Here is a 15,750-nt window from a genome sequence, read left to right as displayed (position 1 = left end):
CCCCACGCCCCTGGCGCTGAGACCTCAGCAAAACCCTCCTGAACTCGGCAACCCCGAGGTTGCTACAGGAACCGAGGAGTGAGAAGGAAAGAGAAAGAGGGTTAGGAGGATCGGAAGAGGATGGAAATAAAGAAAAAGGAGCAATGGCTACATCGAGGGACGAAGAGTCTCCGTAGGAAAGTTCGTAATTTTGTCTTTCTCGGAGGCCAAAAATACTTCGAGGCGTTATTCCGAAACTATCGAGTGGCCGAACCGCAGGGACTCTGCGATCGAAGCCGAAATGTATGACGGGTCGAAGGTGGAACGAAATGTACGCCGGACTTTCGAGGAACGGAATGTTTTCGAACTCGTGAAAAATGTACGCAAGACTCGGTCACGGGGATCGATAACAATTATTGGGAAGGTAGGCGTGCATTTTAACGTGCTAGGTATTATCCTTTAGAAACAACCGATTAATCGTTTCTCGATAATGGAATCGAAACACGTTGCGAAACGGACGATGAGCACTCTGATGCGCACAACGCAGACTGAATGTTTATAGCGAAGTGTTTGCTTGGCGTCAATGTTAATGACATCTGGATAATTAGATCGGACGCTCCCCCGTGCGATGTAGGGATAACGGATGAATAATAATAATAACAGCGTTCGACCGATGCAATATATTTCAAGAACGTGGATCAACGAAATGTTTTTGCTCCTTCTTTGTTTATGTCTTTCGTAAAGCAACTGTTCGTGTCGAGGCATAATTATTGGTACTCGACCTCTTTCGTTAGTTGTTCAGTTTCCAAAATTACAAGGCATTCCTTCGTAGCTTATGGATGAGTGATGATAAGTGAAGATATCGGAGTAGCGGAGATACTTGAATATTTTTAATTTTCAATATAGTACCGCGTAACGAGACTTCAGGGAGACGAAAGTCAATACACGGACTTGATTGACTTGAGATATGAAGTAATTGATCGAGATCAAAGAGACTGTCGGGAGATATGTATGATACTTAACAATTTTTATCAGCGATTTTACATGAAAATTCTATGCCAGCTCTGAAGTCTAAGATGCTGTGAATATTTTAAGAGAAGATTTTACACAGAGGAAAATAAGTCGTAAGGTCAAGCTGTTTTTCGAATGTAATAAAAAAAATGTGAGAAAGGCTCGTTTAAAGAGTGAATTGACATCAAATGTAAATTCAATGACTAAGTTATCATCCAAGCGTACATATGTGCAAAACGTCACGTGTGCAAAACATTAGACATTCTTCTGCTGGGATTCACGAACAGTACGAAACAATTACTTTGACTGGTTTTAAATATACAAAATGTATTTTTGCCCTTAAACTTCGACACTTTGCTCAAAATCACACGCAAAGATTAAAAAATGTCATTAAACTAATGAAAATTCAAAAAGTCACATTACTCATTTTTTTTTGAAATTTTATTTCAAACACTTAATTGACATATCTCGGTACTTGTCTTAGGAGAAAATAAATTTTTCAAGATAACACAAAGCAGACACAAAGATAATGATAATCGCGTTTCCTTTTCCTTCAGAATGATAAAATTTAATTTTATCCGTGTATCTCGGTCGGTATTTGAAAAATTGGTTTATAATGATCGAATAAACGACTGACCGCCACTGCCAGTACCGTTCGTCGCCAATTTCTCTATGAACTTAACTTTTCTTCCTTATCAAGTGTGACGTGATTTTTCGAATCACGGTCCCAAGGCGGCTCCGGTTACCGATATAGATAACGTTCTCGATTTCTGGTTCTCTTCGGGTCGCCACCCTGCTCAGAAGCTACGCTCTCGGGTTGATTCGTACAGTTATGTCAAGGCTCTCGTAAGATTGTGTCAGTGTTTAGTTAAGGTCGAGGTGCCCGAATCTGCCGTGGGGATATAGTCTCGACGTACCGAGTTGCCCGGCAGAGGAGAGTACCCGACGGAGACGTCTCCACGGACCGGCAGAAGCCCGGGTGAGATACCGGCGCCCCGCTGGAGATGGGCAAAGGGCTGTAGAGCGGGCGGAGGAAGTTTTGATATGGTTAAGGGCAGGAGAGGAACCTCCTGCCCGAGTTAAGGATGTGGTGCCCAGCTGTCGCCCGATGCCCTGGGGAAGCGGCCGTGGAGGATCTCCAGGAGATACGTACCGATTCGCTAAGGAACGCTCTCGATTTGGTTTAAAGGGACGACTCGAAGGAGATAGAAGAGTTATCGGGTATAAGGCTCTCGACCAATCAGAATGATTAGTTCTCGGATTTGGCATTTGGCTATTGCAGTTTGACTATTGTCAAAGCAGTCTGTCTCGGGGCACCGACCGAGGTGTCACGGGCCGACTCGTGCTTCCGTGTTATCTGTTGATAGTTTTTCTTGCCGTGTTTCGCTACGTTATAGCAAGTTCTCGATTCGTATAGTTCTCGCGTTATTCTCGCGATATCCAGGCAATTCTATGAATTCCTGTGAGTGTTCCGGAGGTGTAGTGCTGTGTCGTAGAGCAGTGTCCACGGATTAGCTGCACCAGCTCCGGTGAGTCTCCCAATTTATTAATTGGTGAAGGGATTTCGATTTCACAGCTCCGATTCGTTCTGCTACGTTCTCGATCCGTTGCTCTTTGTCTCTCGCACTATTTGCCGGACTCTTACCCCGACCCTCTCTAGCTCAACCTAGCAGCCTTAGTGGCCCCGCATTTCCGTAACCGTCCGCTCCCGTTCGTGTATCCAGTTGCGTTTCTCGATTTTACGCGTCCCCAAAAATCAACAGGATCCGTTAAGCTATCGCCTCGTCCGATAGGTTCCATCAGAACTCTCGTTCTTGGTGGAGTTGGGCCTGTTCCACCGCAACTCCCAGTTTCTACCGGCTCGTCAGTTCCCGGTGAAAAAAGAATTGACTGGCGCCCGCCTGGCTTGCGGATGCACGAACGACGGGTGGATGGCCGAAGGTAACGTAGGTTGGTTCTCGAAGATAGTCGTTCTCGTATGTCTTGCTACCGGTGTCGGGTCAAGTTAAAGAAAAAATTACGTTACACAAGGTAAACCGGACGCTTGCATAACAGCCTTAACACGTATTTAACGTCTGACACCCGTGCAAAAAAGCGTCGCTCGCTAAACGTTATTACCACATTCGCGAAAGTAAGGAGAGCCCGAGAAGTAATTCCAGGAAGGTTATTTCCAAGCAAACTCCACGGCAGAGCCAACAGTTTCATTTGCACGTTACATCAAAGATCGCGAGGCACATTCTCTAATGAGTTCAGACACGGCGAACGGCGCTAGCGTACTCGAGCGTTCAGTTCATTACCGCGCCAGTGTGTTTACGCGGATACAGGAATCCGCGAATCTGACGTTAAACCAGAAGCAGATACAATTTCCTCCAGTACACCTTCCACGCTCTGTATACCGAAGATAGCCGACTTCACACGAGTACTTCGACCGGCTTAGCAGCCACGCCGAAAGAAACGACGTACTGCGCGAAAGTACTTTAACATTGTTAAAAAGTAAATGACATATATATAAGAATTCACGGAGAAAACTTCAATACCGAATTACGAGAGCAACAAAGAAGGAATCAAAGAAAAGAAAAAAAGAAAACGCCCCCCTAAAATAGCCGAACACAAATTTTCACGACCTTCGTACAAAAAACCACGTGTAAAGTTATTGATGAACGAGCAGCCCCTTATGCGTGTATTAATCCATTTGGCTCGACGCTTATTGCACCCCCCTAGGTACTCCAGCAGGTAATCTACCGCCATTGCCGAGGGCGACTTGCACCGGGAATAAACCATTAACAAATCTTGTAGCGAACACAAAATAAAGTGCTCTCGTGAAGCGAGCGTTTGATTCGAATGGCTATGGCTTAGGAGGGTTACAATAGTTATAGGAGGGGGGAAGAGTAAACGTGGCGGGGTGAAGGATAAAGAGAGAGAGAGAGAGAGCGAGAAGATTGGCCAAGGATGGAAGGCACGGGGGAACATCGGCGTACGAAGTACCTAGAGAATGCTCGAGGGTGCGCGCACGCGCCGGTGCCGCAACGCCGAGAAACCATTGTCTGCCATGCGACGGCCCCCGACTCTGGGTAGGTATACACTTTGAGATCGAGAGGGGCGCCTATTCTTATTCCTTTAACCCATATTGTTATGGTTCTTGTACCGTGACAGCCCGTAGCTACCTGGTACGATCCTATAGAAATCAGCCGCAAAGTTATTATTGGACTAAATTACTAGGAGGAAGGTGCTCGTGTTATAAAGGGTTAGTATCTCTTTTTCTCCGTGCCGAAGCCTTCCTACCTAACCTGACCTGGAGTTAATCATCTAGCTATATATATATATGTATGTCTCTCAACCCTGCCTTGCCTGTCTGTCTGCCTGGCTGCCTATCTATCTACCTACCTACCTATATACCTCCTAACCGTGCATCCATCTATCTCCATAGCCGCGCATCGATGGCCTACAGGGGTGCAACGTGGGGATGGATAACGCTGAAGATACCGTAGGTGCGATGAGCAAGGTGCCACCCTTAGGTTACGGGACTGTAAGCGGCTGTTGCCCGACAGAAGCCAACCAACGGCGTGTAGGGTTACAGGCTAACCTGGGGTAACCGCAGGCCCGCACTCTGACGGATTTAAACCCGTGGGCGCACGTACGATCGTACGATCTTCTCTTACCTACGCGTTACGTGTTACTTGTGCGACTCCAGTCTCTTGCTTACACTATGGGCTTCCTTGTGAACATCACTCAGGACTTTGTTAGTATTATCGTGCTGGCAAGGCCCTTCGAACTACTTTGCTAGGTACTGACGGGTTGTTAATCGATTTTCGGGATCAGCTTACTTTTATGAAATAGTATGAGCTTACGTGAAACTGTGCTTTTTGGTATGATAAACTGATTTTTTTCTTTACTAGCTTTACTCGTGTTTCTATTATTGTATATTAAAGTGATGATGCTTGTTTTGAAAAATTTTCGAAAAATTTTCGGTAAAAATTTTAACGCTTATTTATCATGAATTCGTAAGGATTTGACGAATCAACAATTTTTCGAAAATAATGGACAGTGCTTTAACCATATTTACTCGGTTTTTTTTTTCCGGTCGTTATTCATGACGATATTCTGAATATCACAAAATATGGTATATGCGTTTATACATGTGGTATTATCAAAATTTTACAGCTAGTGTCGTTATGTCTCGTGTGCATATACTCCGTCCATTAGGTGCAATGTATTTTTTGACAGATTGAAATCTATAAAATTTTCAATCAGCCATTAATGGCTTCGCATAAGATTTGCGCTGGAAGTATGTAAGTGGAGCACTTTGTACTAAAATATATTATAGTTTTCTGCCTAACCATATGTTTTAGTGATTCTATGGTAAGCCATGTGCGGCTTCATTGCTATCGACCTGTCAGAAAAAAAAAGAAACACATCGAACTCGTAGACTGGCTATTCGCATAAGAAAGTATTTGCAGGAAAAAATTTTTTTAACATAAAAAAAATACTTATTTACGCATACAAAAAATTAGACTACGAAAACTCAAAATTTTCCAAGGGTAAAACAATTTTTTGGACTCGTAAAATCGTTAACCTTTAATCCCTAATAGTTACAAAAAAATGCAATTACATTTTTAAAAAACCATATTCCCAAAAAAATTTTGCCCACAGCTTTCATAATCTTTTATTCAGTTCTACAATATCCAAGCATTAAGTCCTACAGTTTTAGCAGATCAGGCGCACGTATAAGCGCGCGCGCGCTTTAACCTTACAAAAGTTACACGTTTCGTAATACACACTAAGGATTAAGTGCTCGATGTGATCATCGCGTATACCGACGCACAATCGAGTCCGGGTAACATTGCTTTCAGCCACGCTTTCAATTACGTAGCTATGTTTTTTTTCCCAAACAAAAATTTTGCCTGGATTAAAACTCGGCGCATTAATCATCTCAAAGTTTACTACATACGACGGTCGAGAATCCTACCGTACACATACGTGAATAATAATCTTTGATTTCAAATTCCGTACGCTTTATGAGGATGAGCAAAAAAAAATTTCGTTTTTACAATACGTTAATGACTTTACGCGCGTGGAACCATTGACCATTGAAATTGATATGACGCAATGCTTTTTTTTTTTTTTTTCCATTTTGATTGTCTTCTGATTTCTACGGATACGCAGATATGGGTCACCATACATAGATATAAGAATTTGCAAATATTTTTTCTTCGTGTACTAAAAATTATCCTGAAAGCTAACAAGTCCATTCCGAATGGAATTTTACCACGGGTTAGGGTTGCGAAGGGTTGGTCTTTGCTTAGGGTTAGAATTTCTTCACGGTGGCAATTCGAGTACTTCGCCTTTAGGGAATCGCCATGCGTGAACACGATCCAGGAGCAGTAGGTGATTGTTTACCGTGAGAAACAACTGGGGATTTGCATGTCATTCGATGATCTAATGGAAACATATCCTTACGTATGTAACAAGTATTTAACTTACATGTGATATATTTAAATTTCGACCAATGGTCTTTTATGAAATAAAATATTACTGACGTTCCATGAAGGACGCGAAATTGTTTCTTCGGAAGTTTCATAATTGGTATGCCCGTGAGTTCATCTGGTGAAACGTTTCACGCTCTGATGACTTCATAGTGATTCTCAATACTTAGGTAACTTTATCTCAGCGGCATGCTGGACATTTTTACGCGTGACACCTGCCCGGATACCAACTGCCAATAAACATCTGGTTGGAATTTACCTAAATTACGATACAGATATATACGTGATATCGTGCATTCCCATAGGTACAGTAGAAAAATGAAAATCCGAAGTCGCATAAGACTTACGAAATATTTGTAGAAAAAAAAAAGGGTAACGTAATATTTCTATGACAGTGATAATTTCAATTATATTAATTGATATTTTATAGCCCTTGTTTAAAATTTTTCAACGCAAACCCCCATCAAGTATCTACGTAATCAGCTGATCCGACTATATGCTTATCTCGTATAAAAACTTGTATCTAGTGAAATATGATTATAAAATCTAGATTCGTTAAAATAATTTCAAATACACAATATTTTTATTAATTCAATGCAATCCATGTTCTGCCAATACTCTTGGTAATACGTATGCTTACTGTCGCTAAGTGAATTTCGGGTAATTTTTTCAAAATTTCTTTAAACGCAAATGCAATTAATCCTAACGAAAATTAAAAAACATGTTGCGAAATAAAAAGTGCACCGTTGCATCTTGACCAAATTATCGAAATTCTAGTACTAATTATTCTGAATCTATGCTGCAAATAACGATGGTACGTGTCCCTCGAGTTTTAAAAATTGATAATCATAATAATGACGTCCTATGTAAATTATCGATCAATCAAAGAGCAAAGTAAAAATTCGTCGGCCGATCTCTTGTATCTCTATGAAGATAGGGACCAACAAGAATACATCACTAAACCTGCTTCGAGATAAACCTGCATCAAGAATTCCTAAAAAGCTACGGGGCAAAGCAGGGGCAAGATAAAACGTATGGGTTAAAAAGCAACGTTGCCGATACGAGGTATAATATTTTTTTCTTCTACCTCAACGATAATAACGTCAATTGCCGTAAAGTTGGGTAATCGATTCGAAGAATGTGAGAAAACTTATAATATCAAAGGAATTCATCGAGTCGCGATAACAACCGATCTGTACACGACTGTACAGTGTCCGTTGGCGCTTGTAAGCACTGCACGTAATCGTGTTTTCACCAAACGTACGTTTGGTACCGTTCATTTTTATTGGACATTGTATAGGAATGTATATCCAGCTTGTCAGCAATTATACTACCCTGGCTTACACGAATAATAGTCTAGGTATCAGTTGTTACTGCGGCTTGCACGATTTATCAGTCCGTATACACACTGGGGTGCATAATCATCTACTTTGTTTTTACGTATTTTACATTGCAATATGTTTTGCTGTATTTCAAAACGTCATTGTTAAAAGTTCGACTATGGCATCGTTGCGATAGAATGAATGTATAAAAAAAAAGGTTATCACTTTGTATACTGATTTTAAAAAAATAACATTTTTTCATATATTAAACTGCCAATGAAATTTTTTCAATTCAAAAACACAAAAAGACAGTCAGGGATTTTCAATGTATAAAATACCGTATTTCATCCAGATTCAGTTATGCTCTTTATTTCATGATTTTATATGATCCTACGTTAGACCATATATCGTGTGTAGAAAATACCAAAAGAACCGTCTAACTCGCTCCTGTGAATATCATAAATATTTTGTAGTAAGTGTAATCTGCTTTAAAAAAATCAGTTGTTCGCGTTTACTTATTTTACGAAGATTCTGGAAAGTTCATTATGATAGTAATCGGAAGAGTCCTGTACACAGGACTTGTACGATCTTTAACTTTTCTATGTAATTTCAATTTTTTCATAAACTTTGAGAATCGCGAAGCACTGGTGTCACACCGGTATAATCTGTGTCGGAGTCAAGGAAGCTACATATATATACGAGTCTTTAGTGCAGAGGTTCAACTTTCCACTGACCTTTATGGGGCATTTTCCAGAAGGGCGACTCGGGGGTGGGTGAGCAAGGGTTAGCCACCCCCGCGCCCAGCAACGTCCTTGCTGCGTGCAGCGCCGCCGCCGCCGCTTCCCTGCTCCTCGCAGCCGCAGCGCTTGGCGGGTATTCGGACGGTCCTCCGTCACTTCCGCTTCCGACACCGCCACCGCCTCCGACGCCGCTGCCGGAGCTGCACGGACGCAAGTGCAGACTCAACCGGCCGCCTCCACCGCTGCCTCCGCTTCCGCCGCCGCCACCTCCGGCCACGCTAACACAGTGCTGAAATCAAATTAATCATGGAAATAATAAATAAGTAGTTAATTCGAAGAATTGAAAGTAACGCGAGGGTGGTATTCCGAAAACAAGGATGGAAATTAATATAGTCAAATTTGCAAGAGAATACAGAAAATTGGAGATAGGAGAGTGAGGGAGTAAAGGACAGAAAAAGGTAATGGCTGAACAAAGGCAAACCTCGCGAGCCTGGGACAGCTAACTCAGTTTAATTTAATCAACGAAAACAAAACAGACTGCCTGGCTCGATTCCCTAGGCTTACAGACGCGTCCATGTATTATTTCCTAAGCATCGGATTGTTCCAATTTGGTTAACTTTACTGAAAAAGTTTAGAATGGCTAAAATTTAAACTCTTGAATAAGTGATCAAAGAAATACTGGATAAGTAATGACATGACATGTACAACGTCGTCCGATGCTGAATTAACGTGACAATTAATGCAATGAAACAAATTTTTATTACGAAGAGAAATCATTAGATGACAATTCAAAAATACTGCTGTATTTTTCTGGATTAAGAGTATACGACGAGATTTATTATCCTTGTAGAAATGGCGAATCGCTATGCGAGACAATTTGTGAAGGGAGGACATTCTTAATTTATCGACTTACTAATATTTTATCGATTAAATTTTTCGTCCACGAAAGTCACGCTACAAGCCGTGTCTTCAAACATACACCGAGGTTTTTCGTATCCAAAAGCTTTTTTTATCAACGTTAACAAGAAATGCAAAATCTGAAAAAATTCTATAGTATTCATTTGACATGTCTACTAAACTATTCGATAGCGTGTTTAACTAAAAATAATACACAAATATATATTTGTTTTAAATGCCAATTTTCACAGAAAAGCTGAAGACTTGCAACTGCCTGCGCACGAAAGACCCCAAGATATTTTTTTAAGATTAAAAATTACATGCTAGACTCCTCGACTATATCACCATAAACACGTTTACGAGTCTCACTAGAACAAATCAATAATTAAATTAAGTAGTAGCCCAAACACAGCACTTCGTTACTACCACTACGTTGTTGAAATACGAACTAGATGGAATTTTTAAAAACATTTCAATAAACATCATCAGTAAAAAAAATGTCAATGTACTACATGTTGATACGATGGAAAACTAAAGAAAATTAACTAACGTGAATTTAATATCGATTAAAAAGTCGCATAGCGACAATACGAAACGGTTGAAAAATACATCTTACTCTTATCTAGGAAGCGATTAAAATTACACGGCACTTTTGTAAAGAGTGATTTGCGGCTGTCATTAAACGAACAGGAAGACGCGGCTTTGACTCGAGTGTAATAGCTTCCGACCAAAGAGCCGGAGATCGTAACGAAATTACTATTCTGCACGCTAGCGAAATATACAAAAGATCGTGGAGAAGCAAACTGCGAGTGTTGTAACGACGCCACTCACGTGACATTCACAACACAAGAGCGCAGAGTTCGCGTAGTCTCTACTTCGTTACGTCTGTGCACGAAGATCCGAACGCAGCCGACGTATAACCTACAGGACCTACTCACAACCCTACGTACACTTCCCAAGTTCCACATGGGTACTTCTCTTTATCACTCGTTAAATTAGCAAATATTTCACGGCAGAGATTCGTATTTCACTAGTGCCTTTTTTCATTTCAGGATTTAAAAAAATTTCAACATAAAAACGGGAGCTTTTTACTAAATTTTCTAGAGATTTTCACTGTATCACAGAGCAGGCAATCAGGTTTCTTGTTATAGAGGTGTTCTCCGCATATCACTCTTCTTCCGGCATAAAACACTTTTGCAATGTAAATTAACTCCTTTTCGACTGTGCATTAACCATCGTGTTACAATTTGTATTATTTCTCTATTTTACTTTGGAAATGTTCATCACGAAAAAATTGCACGGGCTATAATATCCCCGTGAGCATTTTTGTCAATCAATCAGAATTAACCTGATTTGACATTAATGTCAATACGATGTCGATACTTGTACATCTCGTTTGTTTGTTTGTTATGCTTGTTATGCAATTTCTTTCGAGATTACATACACAGTCTCACCACGTATAAGGAACAGAATAAAAATATAAAGACAAAAATTATTTTGCTTGTTGTTCAGACAGTGTGACAAAATGTCAGGATAGTTGGTAAATCTGTTGTATCATCATAATTAAACGTATCTCGAGTCTATATATTTTCATCTAACAAACAGAATATGTCATGAAACATTTTTCTGTGCAAGGAATACAATATTACGCGTCTAAATATATTATCCTTAGCATAGTTTTACACGATTTCATTGTATACCGAATGAGGGATTGTATTGTATTGTGTTTTTCCGACGGGCGTCGCCATCGCGACGCTGACTTTAACCGAAATTAATTCAGTATACGATCATGGTAATCATCAGAAACTGTATCGAATCTGTCCGAGTTTTTGTGAATTCAGGCAAAAACAAAATTGCAATATTTTGGTCATAACGTCTTTTACAAGAACAAAATACTTTTGGATACAAAGTAATACCACTGCTCCTATGTTCTATTATATTTTCCTTTATAAAAATAGAATCTATTTGTACTTTAATCTTCTTTTGATTACACAATACTGGTTAAATAATGATTCATTATTTTGAATCAAAGATTATCTACGAACGCAGAATTTGTGCACGCAAAATTTGGCAGATAATATGGTTGTCAAAATTTAATAAAAATTCTCTAACACAGTTAAAGAATCATGAGGGTCCATGATGCTGTAGATGTTGAACATCCGAATTTACCTGTACCGTCGGACGCGATTAGTAGTGACGAATATGAGGGATAATGATTTCAGTATTGGTGTACTTTCATCCAGTACATATTTATTATTATTAGCTTTCAGGATTTGTATTACAATTTAAAGACTTTAATATGATTTTCATCGATAGATGCCATTTATCTGTGTATATAGAGCATAATACATTTAACCCATAGAAAATTGAGAAAAAAGCAAGACCCTACTTCATTAAACCCACTGTCCATAATTCTTAACATTGCTCGAAACTGTCTCAGCAATATAAAAAATATTGTTATTTTTGTTGAGGCCATAAGAAATATTCTTTGAAACAAGATTCATGAAAGATAAAAAAAAAAGATTACCAAGAAGGTCCCAACGCATAACAAAATACCAAAGTCTTTGTTTTGTCTAGCGCGTACTACGTAAGTCCTTCGATTCCCCGAAATACTTGAGCCGAAGTATAAACAGATAGTCAACCAAGCCAAACCGAATAAAGAAGCATCCAAACTACGTATAATTCTTACATCGTACCCAAGCAATGAAACGTTAACGAAACGTGAAGAATAACGTACCGTGTCGAGAATGGCCGTGGTCAGGCCGGATCTTGTCACCAGCTGAAAGCACTATCCGCAAGCCCGAGTTCACGAAACGTCGCACAAACCTCGACGCACGCGGCTCGTCGAAAAATCTCGCGATCACTGATCACCAAACCAAACACGTGAGGGTCTGTCGTATAGATTATTAGAAGAGTAGGCTAATTAAGATCGGAGATCGAGGGTGAACCTCGAGTTTCACTGAGGCGTACACTCCGCACTGTCGCCGCGACGTGTCCGAAACGGAGGGTGGCAACTTTCACGGCTGGCGGGTGCTGTTTATCGCGCCTGGTTGCCCGATGAGCGACGGTGCGCTGGAGCACGTGCAACTAACGGGGTGCAGTGACGCGTCGCTGCTGTGGTGCGCGGCGCCCGATTGACCACCAGAGTCTGCCTTCCACCATGCGGACGAACCCTAGCACACGATTCCGGTGGCAGCCCCCACCCCAGTCGTGGCCGCCACCGCCAACGCCGCCACCGTCGGTCCATCCATCCTTTCGTGTTCGTCCTGTCCGTTGCCTTGCCTTCGGCTGGGCAACTATGCCTCCTCCTCGGCCTGACGTTATCCTCGCACGACGCTATCAACCCCCTCTCCACGTAGCGTCCCACTGACGCCGCCGACGTCGGGATGCCCCGAGCCACGCCCCATCTCGCCCCACTTCCCCAAAGGCTTCCGTGACATCACGCGACTTGATTCCCACTTCTCTGGAGCAACGAGCTCTTCCGTGGTTGGATCAACGTGACATCACGGACCTAAGTCGACGGAGGTATGAAAGTGGGCGTGGTCAACGGGGCGTGGCTTAATCAGGGCCGTTAAAGAGGGGCGCAATCGCTGAACTAAGCCCGCTCGACAGGCGGTGCTTCCTGATAATAGCTCGACCCTTCGTTGGCGCTTTGGCGACGCCATTGTTTTGTTATACGCGGCGCCGCAGCGCAACACGCGACGCCTGGCACCGCGACGCCACTCGGACCCGCGATCTTGCACACACCGTCTCGTTCAATCTCTCCGGCGGCTGCTCGACGCCCTCGTGCTATCCGTCGCTTCCGCGATCTCGCAAATGCCAGAAGGTAAGTCACAGCGACATCCTTACACGATTCCTACCTAAGCTCGATGTTGGTCCGTCTGACTGCTTGATTCTTAGCTTAGCCGACTGCGTGCCTACAATACCTGCCTACCTGCCTTCGCCTAGTCCCCGATTGACTGTCTCTCCGCCTGCGTCCTAACCCTCTTTATTCTCTCGCACTCCTCGCATAATAACCATCATTTCCATCCATTTGTATCGTCAACCCCTTCCTTTGGTTTAGCCCTCTCGAGTCGTCGACACTATACGTGTCCCAGTGTGGATACGTGAAATTCACGTTTACACGGTCCGCCCATCCGTCCATTGTTCCCTTACACGAGCCCCGAACACCCTGCCCCGCGCATCCAGGGTTCATCAACTTATTCTCCCTTCCAGCTCGGCACAGTCCTTACCGTCGCTCAATCACATTTGCGGACGTACACTCTGGCTAGGCAAAACCACAAAGTTACTTTTCATAATAGGGTACGAGCTTTCGCATGGAATATGATTTATTGCGTTTCAAACTAAATATTTGAAACTTTCTGTGCAGCAGTTTGTGTAATGATATGTTGTTTCTGTATTATGTAATAACGTTCTTTCAGTTTGTAGCGCAGCAATATTTTCGACTTACCACGAGCAAGACTGCGATTGTGAATAACATTTTTCTTTCTTCAATCGTTCATGGACGTAGGTTATAGTTTTTTAAATTTTTTCTACTACGCTTATGGGACTAATAACAACGGGTTAGTAAAAACCCTTGCGTTGCGACGGTCGGTCAGATTGAAAATGTGCATATTACAAAGTTTGTGTTGCTGGTGGATTCTTGCAAAAAAAAAGTATTAAAAAAAAACGTAATGCTTACATATTTATAGAAACTTGTATTACATTCACTTTATGCAGCAGCGTCCTTCGCTTATGTAAATGTAGTTGGTATCCATTTTTCTGGACTATATTTACGTCAACCACTTTTTGCTAAGTCGCCTTTACCTTTAGCGAAGCATACGAACGCTCAAATTAAAGTTAGAAAATTATTGATCCGCTAATTAAAGATTCGCGTGGGAATTTTTAAAAGTTAAATTTTCTTGGCCTTTTTTTTTTCAAAGGGCAAACATTTTAAGAGCAATTTTTTATTCTGTGCCATAATAATTTTGTGTCGTTAAATTTTCTATATCTTTTCACGTGATTTGTCAAGTGGCATTTAATTGTTGGTTTTTCAATTAATCATCTTTTATTATCATCTTAAATATTTCAGTGTATCTTAACTATGGATACTGTGTAATTCTCATTTGGTAGTCGTTCGTCTTTTGGTTATTCATTACATTCAGCTTTATCGCTATATGTATAAATTGTTCATTTGTGGCTTTGAGGACATCAGGAAGGAGCAATGTATACATAGTTGCATGCTGACAATGGATGCATTGTCGCAAACAAACTGTTTCAAGTAGTCTCGCGAATCTTTGAAAACTTGACTTTGCTTTTAATATAACAGAAGTGCATTTCACGGCAGAATGAAAGGCGAGATTGAAATAAGATTCTAATTACCCAATTACACAGGTATACGGCATTTGAGAATCTTGGCTGACGCTGCAAGTGGTATTCAATAGCACTTTGCAGAAACTCATTTAGTCGCAACTACGTTAAGCATGTTTCGCTTGAAGCGCAACCGGCGGTCGTAATAACATTAACATTAAGAGGTTAACGTTAATAGTCATTGTTCGAGAGATAAAATCATTGCAGCGAGAAATCTTAAAATATTTCGAAAAATCAGCCAAACTTCTCTCAATTGACAGACCTCAAAATTACGTTGAAACAGTCAGCCGTCGGACGGCAATCTCTACACTAGTATACATCTCTTCCACAATTCCCACAGTAAGTGAAAAATATATAAATCTAAAATAACCTTATCGACCACAAACTTTAATTTATATAATCAAATACAAAATTTTTCATCCATTTTAACCCATGCCAGCATATCAAATTTTCCCTATGACACATAAAAAAAAAGCATTGATTCATATATAAAAAATAACATACAATTTATAAGCGCATATCAACTTGAAAGTATGAAATGAACCTAAGTTGAAGAATATAAAAAAAATTTCCATAAACTTAGTACTGTTCGTTCATCGTACAAAAATCTGATGCCAAATCTCAGGAAGAAGTGGCACACAAGAACAAGTGACGTGTACAAAAATAAAAAGCAATACGTAAGAATACCTATGGTTGGGTAAAAAAAAAAGGCAGAGCATAACTCGTTATCGCGTAAGCCGGTACAGGAAATAATGAGGCACACCAGTGACTGAGTTCAATTGGAAAGGCCATTAGGCACTATCGGACTCCCAGTCGTCTTACGAAAGGATGAATCAAAGTGGTGTCAATCACAGGTGACATCACCATTAGCTACTATCTCATTGTCAACGCTCGCAACTAGGATACCATAAAAGCCCGCGAATCGTTCCGTTACAATGATCCACTCAGCCGACCCCCCCCCCCCCCTTC

At 41.1% G+C, this 15,750-nt stretch overlaps 1 protein-coding gene and 1 long non-coding RNA gene across 4 annotated transcripts in view; one reads left to right on the top strand and one right to left on the bottom strand.

Moving 5' to 3' along the window:
* The window catches only part of LOC107271114 (paired box protein Pax-6), a 34,241-nt gene extending 21,501 nt beyond the window's left edge, over positions 1–12,740 (bottom strand). Inside the window, exons 1-2 of one of the 2 annotated variants that reach the window (XM_025088349.1) lie at positions 12,170–12,740; positions 8,530–8,824 (exon numbers count right to left, since the gene is read on the bottom strand). In XM_025088349.1, coding sequence (XP_024944117.1) covers positions 8,530–8,542 — 13 coding nt within the window. In that variant the 5' untranslated portion in view covers positions 8,543–8,824; positions 12,170–12,740. The remainder of the gene's footprint in view (positions 1–8,529; positions 8,825–12,169) is intronic. The other variant, XM_015746732.2, reaches the window with a different exon arrangement.
* Positions 12,741–13,094: 354 nt separating this feature from the next.
* LOC107271109 overlaps positions 13,095–15,750 on the top strand; it is a 12,821-nt gene continuing 10,165 nt past the window's right edge. For both annotated transcript variants that reach the window (XR_003060757.1, XR_001538516.2), the window contains exon 1: positions 13,095–13,258. This is a non-coding gene — a long non-coding RNA (uncharacterized LOC107271109). The remainder of the gene's footprint in view (positions 13,259–15,750) is intronic.

This window comes from Cephus cinctus, unplaced genomic scaffold (genome assembly GCF_000341935.2).
Source record: "Cephus cinctus unplaced genomic scaffold, Ccin1 Ccin1_scaffold0898, whole genome shotgun sequence".
Taxonomy (NCBI): Eukaryota; Metazoa; Arthropoda; class Insecta; order Hymenoptera; family Cephidae; genus Cephus; species Cephus cinctus.
The sequence above is the reverse complement of the archived record's forward strand: the minus strand, read 5'-3'. Positions and strand labels throughout refer to the sequence as shown.